The sequence below is a fragment of the Chlamydotis macqueenii genome, chromosome 3, assembly GCF_036417535.1.
Source record: "Chlamydotis macqueenii isolate bChlMac1 chromosome 3, bChlMac1.mat, whole genome shotgun sequence".
NCBI classification, from domain to species: domain Eukaryota; kingdom Metazoa; phylum Chordata; class Aves; order Otidiformes; family Otididae; genus Chlamydotis; species Chlamydotis macqueenii.
Window position 1 is genome coordinate 76856398 of NC_141558.1, and position 16774 is coordinate 76873171.

General features: G+C 40.7%; 1 protein-coding gene across 1 annotated transcript in view; it reads right to left on the minus strand.

Annotated features, from left to right (window-relative positions):
* The window catches only part of SMYD2 (SET and MYND domain containing 2), a 29497-nt gene that overhangs the window by 3504 nt on the left and 9219 nt on the right, over window positions 1–16774 (minus strand). Inside the window, exons 3-10 of the mRNA XM_086745708.1 lie at window positions 15382–15492; window positions 13700–13760; window positions 11434–11558; window positions 7726–7793; window positions 5860–5962; window positions 3358–3468; window positions 1579–1699; window positions 595–769 (exon numbers count right to left, since the gene is read on the minus strand). Coding sequence (XP_086601834.1) covers window positions 595–769; window positions 1579–1699; window positions 3358–3468; window positions 5860–5962; window positions 7726–7793; window positions 11434–11558; window positions 13700–13760; window positions 15382–15492 — 875 coding nt within the window. The remainder of the gene's footprint in view (window positions 1–594; window positions 770–1578; window positions 1700–3357; window positions 3469–5859; window positions 5963–7725; window positions 7794–11433; window positions 11559–13699; window positions 13761–15381; window positions 15493–16774) is intronic.

The following is a 16774-nucleotide window of genomic DNA, read 5'->3' on the forward strand; positions in this document are numbered from 1 at the left end:
ACAGCCTCCCAGTGCTGGAGCTCAGCTCGGCTCCAGCTCCCTCTGCTGCTCAGCCCCAGCCCTGGAACAGGGCTCTGCTCTCCTGCAACCATCAGCACTGTGCTACTGCAGAGAGAAAGGACCGAGAGGGCGGGAGGCTGACAGCAACTGTGGCTTTGCCACTATGACCTTATACAGAATATTGACTGCAAATGCAATTCGAAGCTCTGCTTTAGCAAAGTATTAGGATATTAAAAAAATCATTATTAACTAGCTAAGCAGAACTAGCACAGTATCCAAGGGGGTAGAAACTTATTTTGAGAACTCAAAGCAAGGATTTCAGAGGCGCCTTCTGCTATACATTGCAGATCACATTTTGACAGTAATAAAATCTGTCCCAGCATTTAAACATTCCTTTTCGAGTAGTGATGTCACAGGTAGTGTGTTTATACAACACATACTGAGAGAAGTGATCTCTGCCCAAACTTGTCTTAATTATTCAGACTACTGAATTAGCGCACTAAAAAAAAAAAACAAAAAAAACCAACCAACCAAAAAAAAAACCACCAAAAAAAACCCCCAAAAAACCAAAACAACAGAGTGTCTCATATTTACCTGTATGGTCTGATAATTTTTTGCCCATAACGCAGTGCACCTTCCCAGTCCTGCACATAGAGACAGACACCCATGGCCTGATACATCATATGTAACATATAAACATTACTGTCCTCAAACACTGCACCCATCTTCTCCAGGCTGAGTTCACAGATCTCCAGTAATTCACTAGGAGGTATGAAGAAGTCAAGGAACTCAATAAACAGATGGCCTCTCATTAGACAACTACCTGGTAATGCCAAATAATTGACTTACAACTTGTTCAGAATGGTCCCGAGAAGTCCTTTTTTCCCTCAAATGGCACCAAAGCATTTTTGCTACAATCCCAGAGCTACTCTGACAAGTATTCCATACTCGAGAGGTATTCTGCTCATGAGATTATTTCCCCTCTTACTCAGATATTCTACAAAACTAGCTTTCAGATTTAAAAAACAATTAAAAAAAAGCAGCTTTCCTGAATCACCACCACACCAGCAATGTGACAAAACAAATGGAAGTGAGATTCGTAGGTACGGAATCAGGCATGAGACAGCCTGCTCTGCTTCTGGCCCAATGAACCTCACATTTTCGTCTGCGTCACAGCACTGATAACAACAGGTAGGCTTGTGACCGTCAGCAATAGCTGCAGCCTCACGGGCAGCCTCTCCAAATCCAGCAATTTCACAGTAGACTAACACAAGCACACACCTACGCTCGCTCTAGTCTCTGGCTTGCTGTGTGGAGACAGCCACATGCTGCGCTCAGAAACTGAGAACCACAGAGAAAGGAACAAACACAGGGTCTCACAGTCCCACACTTGCAATGTTAAACTGCCCCTTGTCTTCAGGGACAACTCCTCAGACACAAAGAGAACAGAGGTACAGAGGTAAGTTTAACTTCTTATGGTCATAGTATTTCTCCTGCAGGTACCTCTGAAGTAATCCAGCAGGTAAGATTTTTAGGTCACACACCAAGACAATGGAGTCAAGGTGAGACAAAGGATATATTTGTAGTGTTTGGCTCGCCTGAATTCCTCAATCACGTTCCTGGCATATTTGATCATGTCCCGTACCGTCTCTGCTGATGGAGGATCATTTAGCTTGCGGATTTCCAGTTTCTCTTTATCCTGAAGGAAACACAACGGACATTATAAATGCAGTTCCGAGTCCTACAAATAAAGGTGCACCTGCTACACAAAATTACTCTAATAAAAAGACACAGATGGGAACTTAAGCTCTTCAAAGAATGTAAAAACAAAAGGTAGAATGTGCACCTGCAATTTTTCTCTAAAGCCTTGGCTGAGAATCCTAGAATCCTCTGTACCTTCCAGTTCATCTGCCATTCTCTACTTCCATGAAGTCCCTTTCTTTTGAAAGATCCAAGAGCTTTTCAATTTTGTGACGAAAGCAGGTTTACATAGGAAATTTCACTGCTTCCAAGAGATTAGGGATTAAAACAAAATGAGTTTCAAGGCTAGAAAAGCCCAAATAGCTTAGGCCTACCACCAAGTGACAGCTCAGTAGAAAATGAGATGATATTAAATACAGAAAAGGATCCTTCATATCTACAAACAAAACCACATTTCCACATATTTTTTTATTTCCACTGGACCGCTCCACTTACTCTTATCTTTCTATCTAATCTACTGCTTCATGAAGAGTCAGCTGCAATCTGGAGACAATCTTTTGCTGTTTAAGCCTCACATTGTTGCTAGATTTCTTTTTCCTTTATTATTTCATCTGGCAGTTGAGAGGGCTAAAGGGGACTCTTTCCAGAGCTGGAGGAGGCTGAGTGACAGGTGATTCCAAGAGTAGCACGTTGTTGGAAATCACAGATGAAGTCCTGGCTTTGTTAAACTCGGTGGCAAAATTAGCAAGGTAACTGTGGGGAAAAAACACAACTACGGTATCAACAGATGGCCTCAAACAAGAATATTTGGAAAAAAAGTTACAAAAGATGACACCACTTAAAAGAAGCAGATGGTTGTCTGCTCAGTTTGGGAAGCAGCTCTTAAAAGGACACTTCTGTGAAAATGGGGGGACAAATTATTTGGAATTTAAGGATCAGATTATACCAGCCAGACTGATCTTGGCTGAAATGATAGATCAGCCACACAAAGCTCAGTTCTCCTAGGAACTCCAGTGAAGGAGGTCCAAAGGGTTGCACAGGCACTGTTGTTTCAGTATCTGTTGGGTCTGGGTACCTTTCTCCCAAACTAAGTGCTTTTCTTCATAATAACTAACACCTTGTTTTAAGGAACACTGTTCCAGATGTCTGCCTTGGTCCTCTCAAGGGCACCAGAAGATGACTAATGAACATAAATCTGGCCTGCACATCATGAGGGGCTGTGACCCAGGACCGTCCTGTCTGAGAAGACCAATGTGATGCCACTGCAGGAAAGCCCGTTTTGCAGATTCTGCTGGGTCTCCAAACCATCACTTGCTGGGAGTTGGTAGAAAACATGCAGTTATCAAAAAATGAGTTCTGAGCTAAATGATTTTGGCCAAGTAGCACAGGCACAGTATAATTACCTACTTTTAACAAAGTTTTCATATTTGCTTTGTAGCTCAACTTTATATAGGCCTCTATCAGGAAATTTCCTGATGTGTCGTGACTGCAGTGGAAAGAATGAGTATCAGAAAGTCTTCTAGACAGAAAAACAAAACCATCCCCCCGCTGTTATCCTACTTTCCAAGACACAATTAAACCAGAGAGAATATTACATCTAAGGACCTGAGTAGGTGCCTTGACAGTCAGAAGCATATTTCACATTGATTTTATTACCTTTTCCTTCGTAATGCACTCCTTGCAATCACAATTAAAGAAATACGAGTCTCTTAACCGGTCATTTCTGTCTTCTGTGGGATACAACAGGTCAATATAGCTGGTAAAAACCTATATGACAAAAACACAGCAATCAGTGAAAAGCAGTGTAACTATACATATTTATCACCACCAGTTCTGGTACATGTAGTATGACAACTAAATATTCGTGCAACTTGTGGATCCTTGCAGCCACCTCACCTGCCTGTTCCCTCAGATTCCAAGCCTCTCGGCAGCATCAGGAGCTGCCATTTGTGAATGCAATCTGACAGAGAAGCGTTTCCCTTCCTAGTCACTATGGAATTTCCCTCAAATATTACCCTGGCTTAAGACCAGGACAGCAAGATTCAGGTGTGGATAAGCAAATTATCACAGCATAAATCTCAGGCTCCTGTCAGACTACAAAGAGATGCCTACTTTTCAGAAGTCAAATAATGATTTCAGGTATCCAGCCTAGGATAAATTACAGTGGCCTGTTTTTTTGGAGGCTGGAATCTCAAATTTTTCTTTCTGAAAACCTACAAAAATTGGGGCAACAGCAATCTCTAGTAGCTTTAGAAACTCAGGACAAGACCTTTATATCTCTGGGAAAAAAAAAAAAAAAAAAAAAAAAAAAAAAAAGAGAGGCTCAGTGCTCCAGTTCTAGCAGACTGAATATCAGATTTACTTCAGCAGCAATATTTTAAAGCAAAGAAAACCTGCTTTTGAACATTTTAAAGGCCCTTCACATACACTATTCTTAAGTTTTCCTCTACTTCAATTGTCTTCAGAAAAGAACTCCTGCAACTAGCTTTAATGCTCTGTTGTTAAAATGAGATATCTCCCAAGAAACACGTAATATGCACAGCACAGTTGATCATTGTGCAGACCCAGGAACAGCTTTAGTTCCACTTCCTCATTATAGGTATTTGAAATGTTTTGCTTGGCCTTTATGCTTAAGGTTTCTTTCTTCTTGAAAGTAAATGTACATGTCATTTCATACAGTAAGTGTTCTTCTTCTTACTCTGTGTGATCTCACATTCCCTCACACTCCTCTCCTCCATTCCTTATTTTCATACCATGCAAAAATGCAGGAAGCACAGCAAAAACTTTAAAAATGTTGCGATGCAATGGCTACATTGAACCTGAAGATGGAGACACAGGCCATAAGACTGCACAGAGCCCAAGCAAAACCACGAGCTCACATTTTAAAAAAATCCTAAAGCGTTAGAAAAGCAAATGAAAAAAACGCCCTGAGACCCTGGAGAACTGATGTTGCGTCTAAGACACAACTTAATCAAAATAAGATGCTAAGTAAGATAAATACTCCACATCTCTACCTCTCACAGTAACCCCTCCCCAAAAATGCTGAAAATGTCCAGGATTTCACAGTAAAATTCCGAAACCAGAATCAGTCCTTGTTCATTACCACAAGGCATTTGCAGTGACTGCCAACATCACAGACAAATCACTGTTAGTAAATGGCATAAAAAGAAGTTCCTCACCTGAGTAATTCACCCTTGGCTTCAGCAACTAAACTCATTTTGTTCACAACGGTGAACAGCTGTAATCCACAAAAATACCCGCTCTCCCCTTCTTCAAAACTGGTATCACATACTTAAGAAAGCAGTAGGAGTTACCAAAATCAAATCTGAACTTATTTTGATAAGCATTAACTTTGCCTGCTAAACTAACATTAACAAATGAGCCACTGAAACTCTATGCAAACTCCATCCCCAGAATGTTTCACATCTTCATCCCCTGCAGATATTTGAACATCATCCTCAACTCTGTTTAACATCTTTTTTCTTTTTTTAAAGCAAAAAGCAGCTCTGCTGCTGAAGACTCCCTGCCAAGTTCATTGTTTGACTGAGAAAGTTTCAAGGTAAACCCAGAGCCTTACTCAATTTCACAGACTTTTATTCATCACTGTCAGCTTCACTCCACCTAAAAACACACTCTTGTTCTTCTGTGACTTCCCAGCAAACGCTGCGGAGGTGATACGACCAAGTCTCATGTTTTGTGGATGTTCTGTCCAAACAGAAGTCGGAGGACTTATCTGTACCCGTTTATCTTGTTTATTCTGGCTTCAATTTCAATACATTACCATTACACTGGGAACTATTACAGCAGTAATAATTTGCTTTGATCTTGGAATTTCAAAGCACCAGCCAAACATCAGTAAACTCAGCCTCATTTTACAGATGAGTAAACTGAGAGAAAGGCTGGCAGATACGCAGTGACTGCTGCAGGTGCCCTTCTCTTGTTTTAGCACAAAACAGGATACGGCCTCCAAGAATCACTTTAGCCCTCCAGAGCCACCCCAAGTTCTCCAAAGCAACATCCTACACTTCTCTGAGAAACAAGAGATCCTTCTTCCCCCTTATTAAATTGTCACCTAATTGAAATTAATCCTGAAAAGCAGAACAGATCCTACCTTTAGGATGCATGCATACAGAGTGCATTCAAACACGGTGCACTTACCTCTTCTCCAGGCTCAATCTCTTTAACAGCTCTAACTTCAGCCAAGGTCCCCTTGTAAGTGACAATCACATTTGGGCAACAGCTATGGTTCATCAGTGCAACACTGTAAAAGTAGAAAAGTAAACCTTTTCCACCATCACCACCAAAAGCAATAGGCAAAAAGTTAAGCACCACTTTACAAAACAAGTAAGCCTGAAAGATTGAGCCAGCCTCTGTAAGTTGTTTGTACTCTGAGGCTGAACACGAAGGCAACCTTGGGAAAATCTGTTGTACTGTTACTTACTCTAATAACATGGAGAACGCCTGTGCTAATGAATCATTACCATTTTAAAGTCTTATTATTGCAGGACTAGCCAGGTTATTATTTTCTCATTTTTACAGTACAGCTGACAGGGGTGGTCACATAGCTTAACTATCAACATCCTATTTAGGCACCTATGATAGACAGACTGTTTTCCTCAGACTGCTTTCCTCAGAGGAGAAAGAGAAACACATTTAACCTGAAGGAAACAAGCAAATTCAGGAAAATAAGTTATTTGCTGCATCGCAACTTAAGATGGGCATTAAATTTTATCCGGCTTCTGTGCAAATGTGAACAGTCTCAACAGATCTTTGTCTGTTATACAAGCACATCACTTACACAAAAACTTGGAGTGCAAGAGAAAAGTATTGCCCCTTACTACCAAGCTTGGAGAAAGTGCAATTTGCTGCTTATTTGAGATAAAATGTATAATTTCAATTCTTTCTCTTCTAATCTAGCAAAATAATAATTGTCTTTTCAGTCTTTTTAGCTCACAGGCATAACTGTTAAGTAGGAAAAATCTGGCTCTTGCATGCTGAGCATTTACAAAGGATGGTGTTGGATGTGTTTCCAAAACATCCTAGTTTAACACTCCCCTCCTCCACTGCGACTCTGATCCCGGGCATTTCAAGGTCTTAATTTCCAATCTATAGATCAGGAATATAGGCCTCAGACAGACCTGCCTGAAGAAGGAGAATCTGTGAAGCAAGGACTATCTACTACTGTCTGTATGTAGCACTTAATAAAACCAGGTCCTGCTTTAACTGGGCATCTCTAAGTTTCGGATTACTTTCACATAGATAAACTACTAGTAATCTATGCCTCACAAGGCAGCCAACCTAAGCAGACAGGGATAATACTTTCAGTATGGGGTCTGCTAAGAACAGGGGCAGATAATATCCTCCTTTGCTACAACACTAAGTGGGAAGAACAGACTTAAATGGAAGAAGTGTTCCTCAGCCCTGAAGAGAGCTGTGCACCCCCGCCCACAAACTGCAGTTAACATCTGCAGTTTATTTGTAAAGCTGAGGAGCGTGTACATATTTTTTTTCACTGTCATAGCAACATAAAGCATCACAGTTTATAAAACATCTGAGGAAGTTATGAAAGGGATTTACTGTTTGCAAAGGAACAAAGGTAGAAGGGATGCTGTTCAGAGAACACCAGGTGAAAGATTATACCCAGCCAAAACAGAAAGTTGTGAATAGAGCAAGTCGCCTGCAATCCTTTTCATTTCGCTTTGATCATTATATGATGTCCCTGTCCAGAACCTGCCAGCCAAGGAAGTGATTGTTTCCTACCAACCTGCATAGAGGTCATAATCTAAGCTTCAAAACAGATTACAAATGCATTTTTACCAAAACTACCTGATTTTTAAGAAAAGCTGCTGCAAATAATTGACCATATTTTATTAGCTAATTAAAGATATTTAAAACAAAACAAGTTAATATTAATATTAAATTTAATTTATTTCAGTATAGATCTACTTCCATACATGCGTAAGAACCTTTGTTCATTTTTAAATAATTTATTTTTATTTTAAAAAAATATTAAAATCAACCTACTCAGGAAATATGGCTGATCCCAAATGAGAGAGTTCTTCATCTTCAATTGTGAAGCCATTACAGTTAACCTAAGGAAAAAGAGAAAGACTAGCTCAGCTTCTAGTTAGCCAAGTACTCCACACTCACATGTCACATTCTCATACTTCAAAGTCAATTGCAGCAATTTGCTTACAATTTTGTTTCCACCTCATGAGTGCTCGCAGGGAGCTAAATGACATCTCAAAAAGTGAAGTGAGGACAAAGTCCCTACACAAAGGGATGTGCAGGATGTTAAAGAACTGACAGTCCAATACTTGCACCTGCTCAGGACTCAACATCTAGGGGATTGCTTCTTGGAATGCCAACCAAGAGAAATAGGGCTTGAAAAGAGCACTAGAAAGTGTCAGACGAAACAAGACCACTGCAAACACGAAAGAAAGCCTGACACTGACACGGTAAAGAGACTTCATTATGCTATGACAAGTAAAAGGCCAAAGCAGAACTACACACGCAAGGAGCAATGGAGGGATGAACAGCAGCAAATTCAGCTGGGCTGGGGCAGTACAAAGCTTCAATGGACCATATGTCACACAGACTTGCCACAACGACATCTGTCATCAAGGCTTGCACATATCAGCTACAGCTAAAGCACATATTAAAAAAACAACACAGGCAGTGAGAAAAACTTGAACCTAAAAAAAGGCCCTAGAATAGGACAGGACAGAAAAAGGACAGAGTATGACAGAAAGTGTATTCCTAAATTAAACAGACACAGGATCAAAAGAGCTTGTTTACAAATCTTTCTTACAGAATAGACTCAAGCAGGTTTTAAAAATCTTCTCCCTCTTTTATTCTCACTAAACAAGGGAAGCTTACAGGAGTTTCAGCTTTGTTTCATGTGGTCTGTTTGACTTTAAGTGATCAAAAATGCACCTCAATCAAGTACTTATTCCGCTTTCACTGCTAGTCACACACATACCAACACAAAGAAAATCCTCTCCACAGTCACCAACATCTTCCTTCAATCATCAAAATGTTCACAGAAGCGCCAAAAAGCACTAAAACAACTACTGTCACATGGTCAAGTCCAGCTGAAGCTACAATGGGCACAGGAATAGTCAATCAAGTACACCCTAAGTATTTGTTCTGGAAGGACAAGAGCTGCCAACAAACACTACCAACAGTGACGTGCCCCACAAGCTGGAATGCAGCTCGGATTGGATTTTAGAAACATACAAATACTTCCCAAAGGCACTCCTCAGGTATGAACTCTTCCGGCTGAGTTCACGAGTAAGGAAAGTGTCCTGTTTATCTGATTCACTCAGGAGTATCTTTGTTATCTTTACTTGATCTTTATCCTGCTATTTTTAGCAAGGGAGCATCCAAAGGCTCCATGTCTCTCAAGATGAGCATGCTACACACTAGCCAATGTATGAGTATACCTGAACCAAAACCAAAATGTAATTGCTGAATACAAAAACAACAGAAGGTAAAGATTATATCAACAGCAAGTAAGAACATAGGCTACAAAGGCTGACATGAAGAACAGCTTGATGGTTCTGATTCACAGGGAAATATTTAAAAATATGTACTGAGTTATCATCAACTCCCCTCCACTAAGCCAGAGACAATCCACTTCTTGAATGCATCATACCAGAAATGACACAAGAGGAAGAATTAGAAGGGATGAGATACCACTGGTTTCACCAGATGAACACGACTAAAAAAGGCAACGTGGAGGGAGTAAAGAGACAACAGGAAGAAAACTAGAGCTCAGGTTGTTCCCAGTGGTGGAAAAGAGAACATGTAAAGGGAGGCACAAAATGATGCCACGTCTTCAAAGAAAGGATGAGACACTGGGACCTGAGACAAGAGAGAGACTGTTTGAAGAGTATAACAAGGTGAGACTGAGGAGGAACAGCACCAGTCTTGAGAGCTATGTTGCACAGGGACAGAACAGAGCAGACAACAGCTGGAGAAGAGAGCAATGAAAGGCAAGGATGGTTTGGACAAAAATCTTTGCTCCGCTCAAAAGGACCAATTACACCTTAGCTGTGTTGCGAAGCAACAAGAACAGACAAAGCCCACAAAAAGCAGCGAGCAAGGAGTCAGAGGCATCCAAGTCCGAAACGACTGCCCTGAGCCACAGGGAGAAAGAATGCTGAATGGAGAAGCAAAGTAGACAACACGAGGCCCAAGACAGTGTTGAAGTAAAACAAAGGAGCAGCAGCATATCTATACTATTGCTTTTGAGCCAAGTTAACTAATTACCAGGAAACATGTTTGTATGCATCAAGTATAGACATGCCTCCCCTTCTTCTAGAAAGATTTATGCTGGAGCTAAAACCTCAAAAGGCTGTATTCTGTAAAACACTTCTGAGGAGCATCCAGATAATCTTGGAGATTTTAGTTCAAAAAACTGCAATGTCCACAGTGGCACACAGTTGCCTGATGATGAGAAGGAGCTTAATGTGACACCTGAGGGTGACATTAGATGTCTACAGAGAAGACTGGATGGACTATCAGATCTGGGAGTTAGCAGTCCATAGAAGTCAGCTAAAGTACCATGATCTGGTGGAGTTGGTCCAGGACCGGACATGAAGCGGAAGTCACCATAGCCAAAATAATGCAATCTTTGAGGACTCTGGCTACACTCTAACTAAAATATTCAGAAACACCATAAGAAACCCTATGTACTGATGTTTTTAAAGTATCCTTCTGACAAATATAAACTGTTAAGTCTTCAAAACAGAAAAAAAACTTTTATTTGAAGGGAAATGTATAATTAGAAACAACACAATGGATGATGAGCAATGCTGAACATGCTAAAGAACCATTCCCCTACAGAATAACAGTACCTCTGTATTAAGGTAATAGTAACCATGCCTTCTTGCTTGTAGGTGCCCAGCTCTACCAACTAGGGTACTGACATCTCAGCTTTCACGACAACAGTCAACATTAGCCCCCATCTCAAAAAAAATAAACTTTTTACTCAGGTGTTTAAGTTTAAAACTAGCTTATTTTGAAGTACAGGAGGAAAAAGAAGAAAATGGATCTTTCAGTATTCCGCTGGTGTGTTATTCTATCCACTACAATACATTCAATTTAGACGCATATGAAAAGCAGGGGAGGAAAAAAAAAAAAAGGTGACACATTTGAGAAGTTATCTAACAAGACATCCTGCCTTTCCTTTATCTCTCTAGATGACAAAACTACCTGACTGCATTTTAAAGCCACACACCAGATAAAAGTTTCAGCCTGCTCTTTCTACTTCCCTGAAGTTTACTCCCTGTGAAGGTCAAACACAATGATGACCTGACCAGGATCATCCTGGATTTCCACAAGTTTGAAGACTGAATTAAGGTTTTGCCTCTGCAGGGTCTCAAACCAGCAGCCCTCCCCATAAGTCCAATAACAGCTGCACTATGCTCAGCCCACAAGAAGCCTAACTTTGACAGTCTAATACAGGCTGTTTCCCCTTTTCCTCAGTGTTTGAGAAGCACCTCATAGAAAGTCTGCAGACAAGAGTCTCTCCCCTCACTACTGAAATGGAGCACGTCGAGCCACTTCTAGTCAAGGAAGTGGATCTTCTCCATTAAGCACACTCTGCTCTCCCTAAAATAAGCAAAGAGCTACCATTTCCATTGCTGTTAACATTTATCCTCTTTCACAAAGCCTAAAATCCTACAACACTATCCATCTAAGCAGGCTGTGTTCTAGCCAACTTACTTGTGCAAAGAGAACTACAAGGGCAGCATTGTCAGGGTACTCCAAGTGCTTTGAGTAAAAGTGATGAAGAGCAGCAATGTCGTTCTGAATCAGCTCTCTCTTTTCATTGTCTAGTTTGTCAAGGTCTGTGGACAAAGAATACATTCCATTTCAGTAACAGGAACACTCCCCCATGAACTGCAGCTAGACTTAGGTTAGAACAGGCCCGGATTTAAACAGAAACCCCTCAAGGAACAGCTACTTGGAAGAACTGCAAGAAGTGTCTGTTCTTCCATAAACACAACGCTGCTTCTGCCAAAACCACACATTCACTACAAGAACACAAAGGATTATAAAGCATTTTCTAACATCTTTACATCAGCAGGTAACTGGACACAAATTTCCCTTTCTGGGGAGAAGGGTTACAAGTTTAAAATGCATTTGTTAACACTAGCAAACAGACCAGCCAGCCCTGGCCCTCTAGAAGCCTGTCAACTGTGGGTAGCTATCCTCAGCTGTCTAACGTGACCTTATGAGCTACCTGAGAACGCCCATGTCTCCATGGGCTGAAGGTGACCATCAACAGAGGTATGTTTAAGTTGCAGATATCTGAGGATAATAGGAGACAGCAGGAACATCAGTGGAAATCTCCTGGCATACCTGCCTTATGGGTTTGTTCAGACGTTTACCCTCAGGCCCACAACAGGTTCTAAGCAAAGCTGTGGCCGCTGAATCTTTTTTCTGCCTGGTCCGTGCAGAGTAAGCTAAGTGAACAACCATATACTCCTGGTCCCTTCTCTCTCCTCAAGAGCAGAGTGTTGGAAAGTTTTTTTTCCTGATCCTCTCTCTCACAGTAGCAACGCCACCAGCTCACTCCTGCTTTAAGAAAGCCATCAAGTCATCAGTTTCCCCTCTCCAACTCAAAATAATAGTGGGGAGAAAAAACATGCAGGAAGAGAAAAGGCTGTAAAACAGTAGAAGAAGGTGGAAATGGTTTGTAAGAGCAGATATGCATGACACGAGAGACATAAAAAATAATGAGGAAAACAAAGCGGGATAATTTGATAAGAATTTAGACAAATCAGAAACAAGAAATTTTGAGCTTCCAACTGACAGCCAGGTGCCTTTTCGTCTCCTGTGCAGGGTGTTGCAAAGAGCAAGGCAATTGCTGAACATGTCGAAAGTGTGCTATGAGATGAGGAGAGTCAAGAAGGCAGAAGGAACAAGGGATTCTTACTAACAAAACCAGAAACGAAACAAGGGCTCCTAGAGGACAAATGAGACATTGCAACAGAAAGTCATTTTGGCCCTGTAGCTCCCAAATTAATAACTTACTGAAGACAAGCTGCAATGCAGAAAAACATACAGAAATTACTTCAGCACTTACCCATCCTCCTCAACCTCAATCCTACTAACCTATGTGTAAAAATTATCCTTGCCTTAGGCAAAGTTGAATGTTAGCAGTCTTCCCCTTATGTCCCCAGTTATCCCAACAGCTGTGACAGGAGCTTTTGTCCAGGAAGCAAATAAGACTGTGATCTTGCTATGCTCGGTTACTTTGCCACCTCAAGTCCTAGCAACGACTGCATTTATTCAGCATTTTATAAAGGGTTTTGGAAACCATCAGAGTGAGAAATGTGAACATACAAACCTATTGTCTCCTTGTATATTACCCCCAGAACTGAAAAGAGAAACGACAGACCAGTGAAAACTATGCCAGGATGGTTACTAGTCCCCTAGTTGCTCGATTTCTAACTCTGCCTCACCGGACGTAAACAGTAGCCTTCCAGTTAAAAGCAAGCCATTGCCTCATCTCCTTCCTTGGATTATTTTGGAGCATTTAGGACATGGAATTTCAACACAGTCACATATAACATGTCAGATTTGACTGGCAGTGACAGATACAGAAGCACATCCAGAGGGTTCTGCAATTAGCCCCTTAGTCACTGTCACCATCAAGCAACTGTCCTGTCTCTGATTTTATGCCTCCTGGTAACAAATACCAGCTAATACCAGAAAAGCCATGAGATGGATGTATGCTACATAATTAATTCTGTCTAGGTTTCCACCTTTGTTTCACACCCCCACAAGCAACCAAAAAAAAAAAAAAAAGAAAGAAATAAGAGCATTGCACTTTCAAAAACTGAGGAACCACAATTCTCTTTGTTTACTCACTTCCTCCAACAGGAGTGGGATACTCTGAAAGGTTTTGATGGAGAGGGGCCAAGGGGTAAAGCAAATCATTAATACAGACAACTGCCTCTACCTGCAAGTCTTTCTTACTTACGTGATTCAAACTCTTTTACAGAAAGCAGCTTCTCCGACTGTGTTCTTTCAGGGTGAGTTTTCTATCAATAAGGAGGAAAAAAAAAAAAAAAAAAAGAAAATATTTTTATGTTTTAAGTTGGCAGTTTTGTCTACTCATTCATAAGCTGGGAACTCCTACCTATAAAACAAAGCCAAATCTACGCTGTATGTAATGTACAGAAGTTGATGAACAGCAATGGTAAAGCCATAGAAATATTCACTCCACACTAAATTAGGCAGCCAAAGATTAACTCCTATCAAATTTATACACATAAACTGAATAGTATTTTAAATATGTCATTTGCTTTGTTCTAGACACCCAGAAAGCTGCTAACAACAGCAAGCAGGCAGGAGACAGGCTTCGCTTTGAGGAAAGTGAATAAACTGACTGTTGACAGAGTTCAAAAGCAATGCTCCATGGCTGGCCTAAGGCCACTTCTTTGTAATCTTGGCCATTAAATATGGCTTTGCAGGTGGCCCAGCAGCTGAGGTTCAGGGACTATGGTTTGCATATTTAGCTTTTATATGACATGTAGGGTTCTCTCCCCTCCCTGTAAGCAATAAAAGCACAAATTTATTCCAATGACTTTTTGTCATTAAACATTCGATTTTGTTTGTGGATCACCACTAAACCACACTTTAATTAAGTCACACACACATACACTCACTCACACACATCTACACACACAGCTACATGCAGCTACCTTCCCAGCACGCCACTAAAATCCTCACTACATACGGTATCCAGGTTGCCCTTGTCACATAAGCAGACCTCAATCACACAAATATGCTTCAAAGAGGATTTGTTTTTGCAGAGAGTTTAGAGCTCTACAAAGATACACAGCATAATAACCTTGAAACTCATGAATCCCATCCCCTCCCTGTAAGCGATTGTGTTATCCTCAGTATCCATACAGTTAGGGAACACTGAAACGGAGGTCGACATTGCGATCTTATTTCCTTACTAATAATATTCTTTTTCTCCAAAGACCAAGGGTCTGAGATTTCTCTCTCAATCTCAGTTTTTCACCAGTTAACTCCAGTAATCGTAAACATTTATACTTGAATACCCCAGAGATGTCCTTGACTCACAGATGTACTGGGAGCTATATACTACACAATGCTACACAGATACAGCTGAAAAATAGTACAACTGGCAACTGCTTCATAAAGACATTAGTGCCCGCAGACAGAGAGCACTAGGAGCATTCCTCTGAACTAAACCATACATACCAAGTCTCATTCTTCTTTCTCTTCACCAGCGTGGCCTTGGTGCTAGCCCACACATGTAGCCAAGAGCTCCAATCTACCACAATGGAGGCTGAAACACCATGCACATTGTGAAACTGTCAGTAAACTTTTCCAGATTTTGTTCAACAGTACCTTGACCATAAGTTATAGCTACACAGCTTAAAACCTTTCTAGCCTCTTGCCGTCTTCCCCCAGAAGTCTCCAGCTGGACTATGGTGGCCCTGATGCTGCTGCAGTGGTCTGATGGTCAGTTCACTCAGCTGTTTATGCTCTGTATTACCCTCATCTGTACACAGGAAGCTAGTATGTATGTGCTTTGCAGGGACAGTTACTGTCAGTAAATTTTCGTTTTCCTGCCTTCCCTGGCACCCGGAGTAGGAACATACCTCCCAGGTCTAGTCTCCTGCTCACCTGTTTGGCAAGGATCCTTGCTGTTAGCCTCACAGTCTCTGAGGGATTCCAGTTCTGTCCAAAAGCGCACATGGCAGCACACTCCAGCTTGTGCATTGGCCAGTCTTCTTTCTGAAAATATATAAAAATATTAAAAAAAAAAAAAAGCCATGAAGATAAAGTGATGAAAAAGAGGATGCAGCAAGTCCTGCCAGATCCTAGAGGTCAAGTGAAATGTGTTTCCTTTAAAAAAAATAAGATGACACTCACTAATTCCAAACAAAAGCTTGAGTCACATTTAAGGGGTACAGCTATCCTGCTTTTTTCAAACAAATTCACAAAGGATGAGTTAAGGTCAGAACATCTTCATTTATTCAACAGAAAAAAAAGAATTAAATGACAAAGAAGCAAACAGACAACATGATTTATAAATCACCAGTTCTTATTGTTCAGATCAAGCACGTGAGGACAGAGTAGGTCTGAGCTTGATGGCTTTATTGGGTTCATTTCCATTTAATACCTTGGCCCCTCATTATGAGACGACCCTGGTGTAATCAGGAGTAATGTGTCTGAAGTCAACGGATTCACAACTACTGTAAGAATTGGTATATGTAAGGTCAAAACCAGACCTACTCAATAGAATTATCAGACTTTTTCCTTAAATGTTGTAGTATAAGAGTACAGCTAGGCAATGAAAACACACTAATAAACACATTATAGTTAAGAATGTATAGCGTATTCCTAGCTCAACGTACAGTAACATTTGGAGTGACGGCACAAGCCTCTGGCTTTTGTTACTCTACAGAATTCCTCCAAAGCAACACAGTCTTTCAAAGATGAGCACAGAATAACACTCCGCGCTGGCACACAGAGCCTGGCATGGGCTGTCCTCAGACTGCATCAAATTTCATTTCATTTATTTATTTACTTATTCAAACACTAAAATATTCTTATTTCTGTATTCGAGCAATGCACAGTTATTTATTTCTGTATCTCATCAGAGACAAACATTTATAGCGCTGTGTTAGAACAGACCTATAGTGTTCCACCTGTACAGAGAGCATCAAGTTTTGTTTTCCAATGAAAAATGGTAGCGGAAAGAAATCACAATAAATCCCTCAAACTTACAATTGATTGAAAGTGAGAACTTGAAAAACTTTTTCCAGCCTGCAGAAAATTCTTAATACCCCTTATTGTGATTCACTCAATATCACAGACTCTGTTAGCCGACTCAAAAAAAAATTAAAAATGATATTTTTTAAAAATCAGTATAGCCCATCAGAGCGACTGATGGGATTTGAAGCAGTGCAACACTGCAAGGGTATTCAACCCCTCACAATGTCAACTTCATTGTCCTTGACAGCTCAGTATGGTACTTCCAAAAAAACCTACGTACAGGCTGCTTGAAATAAGC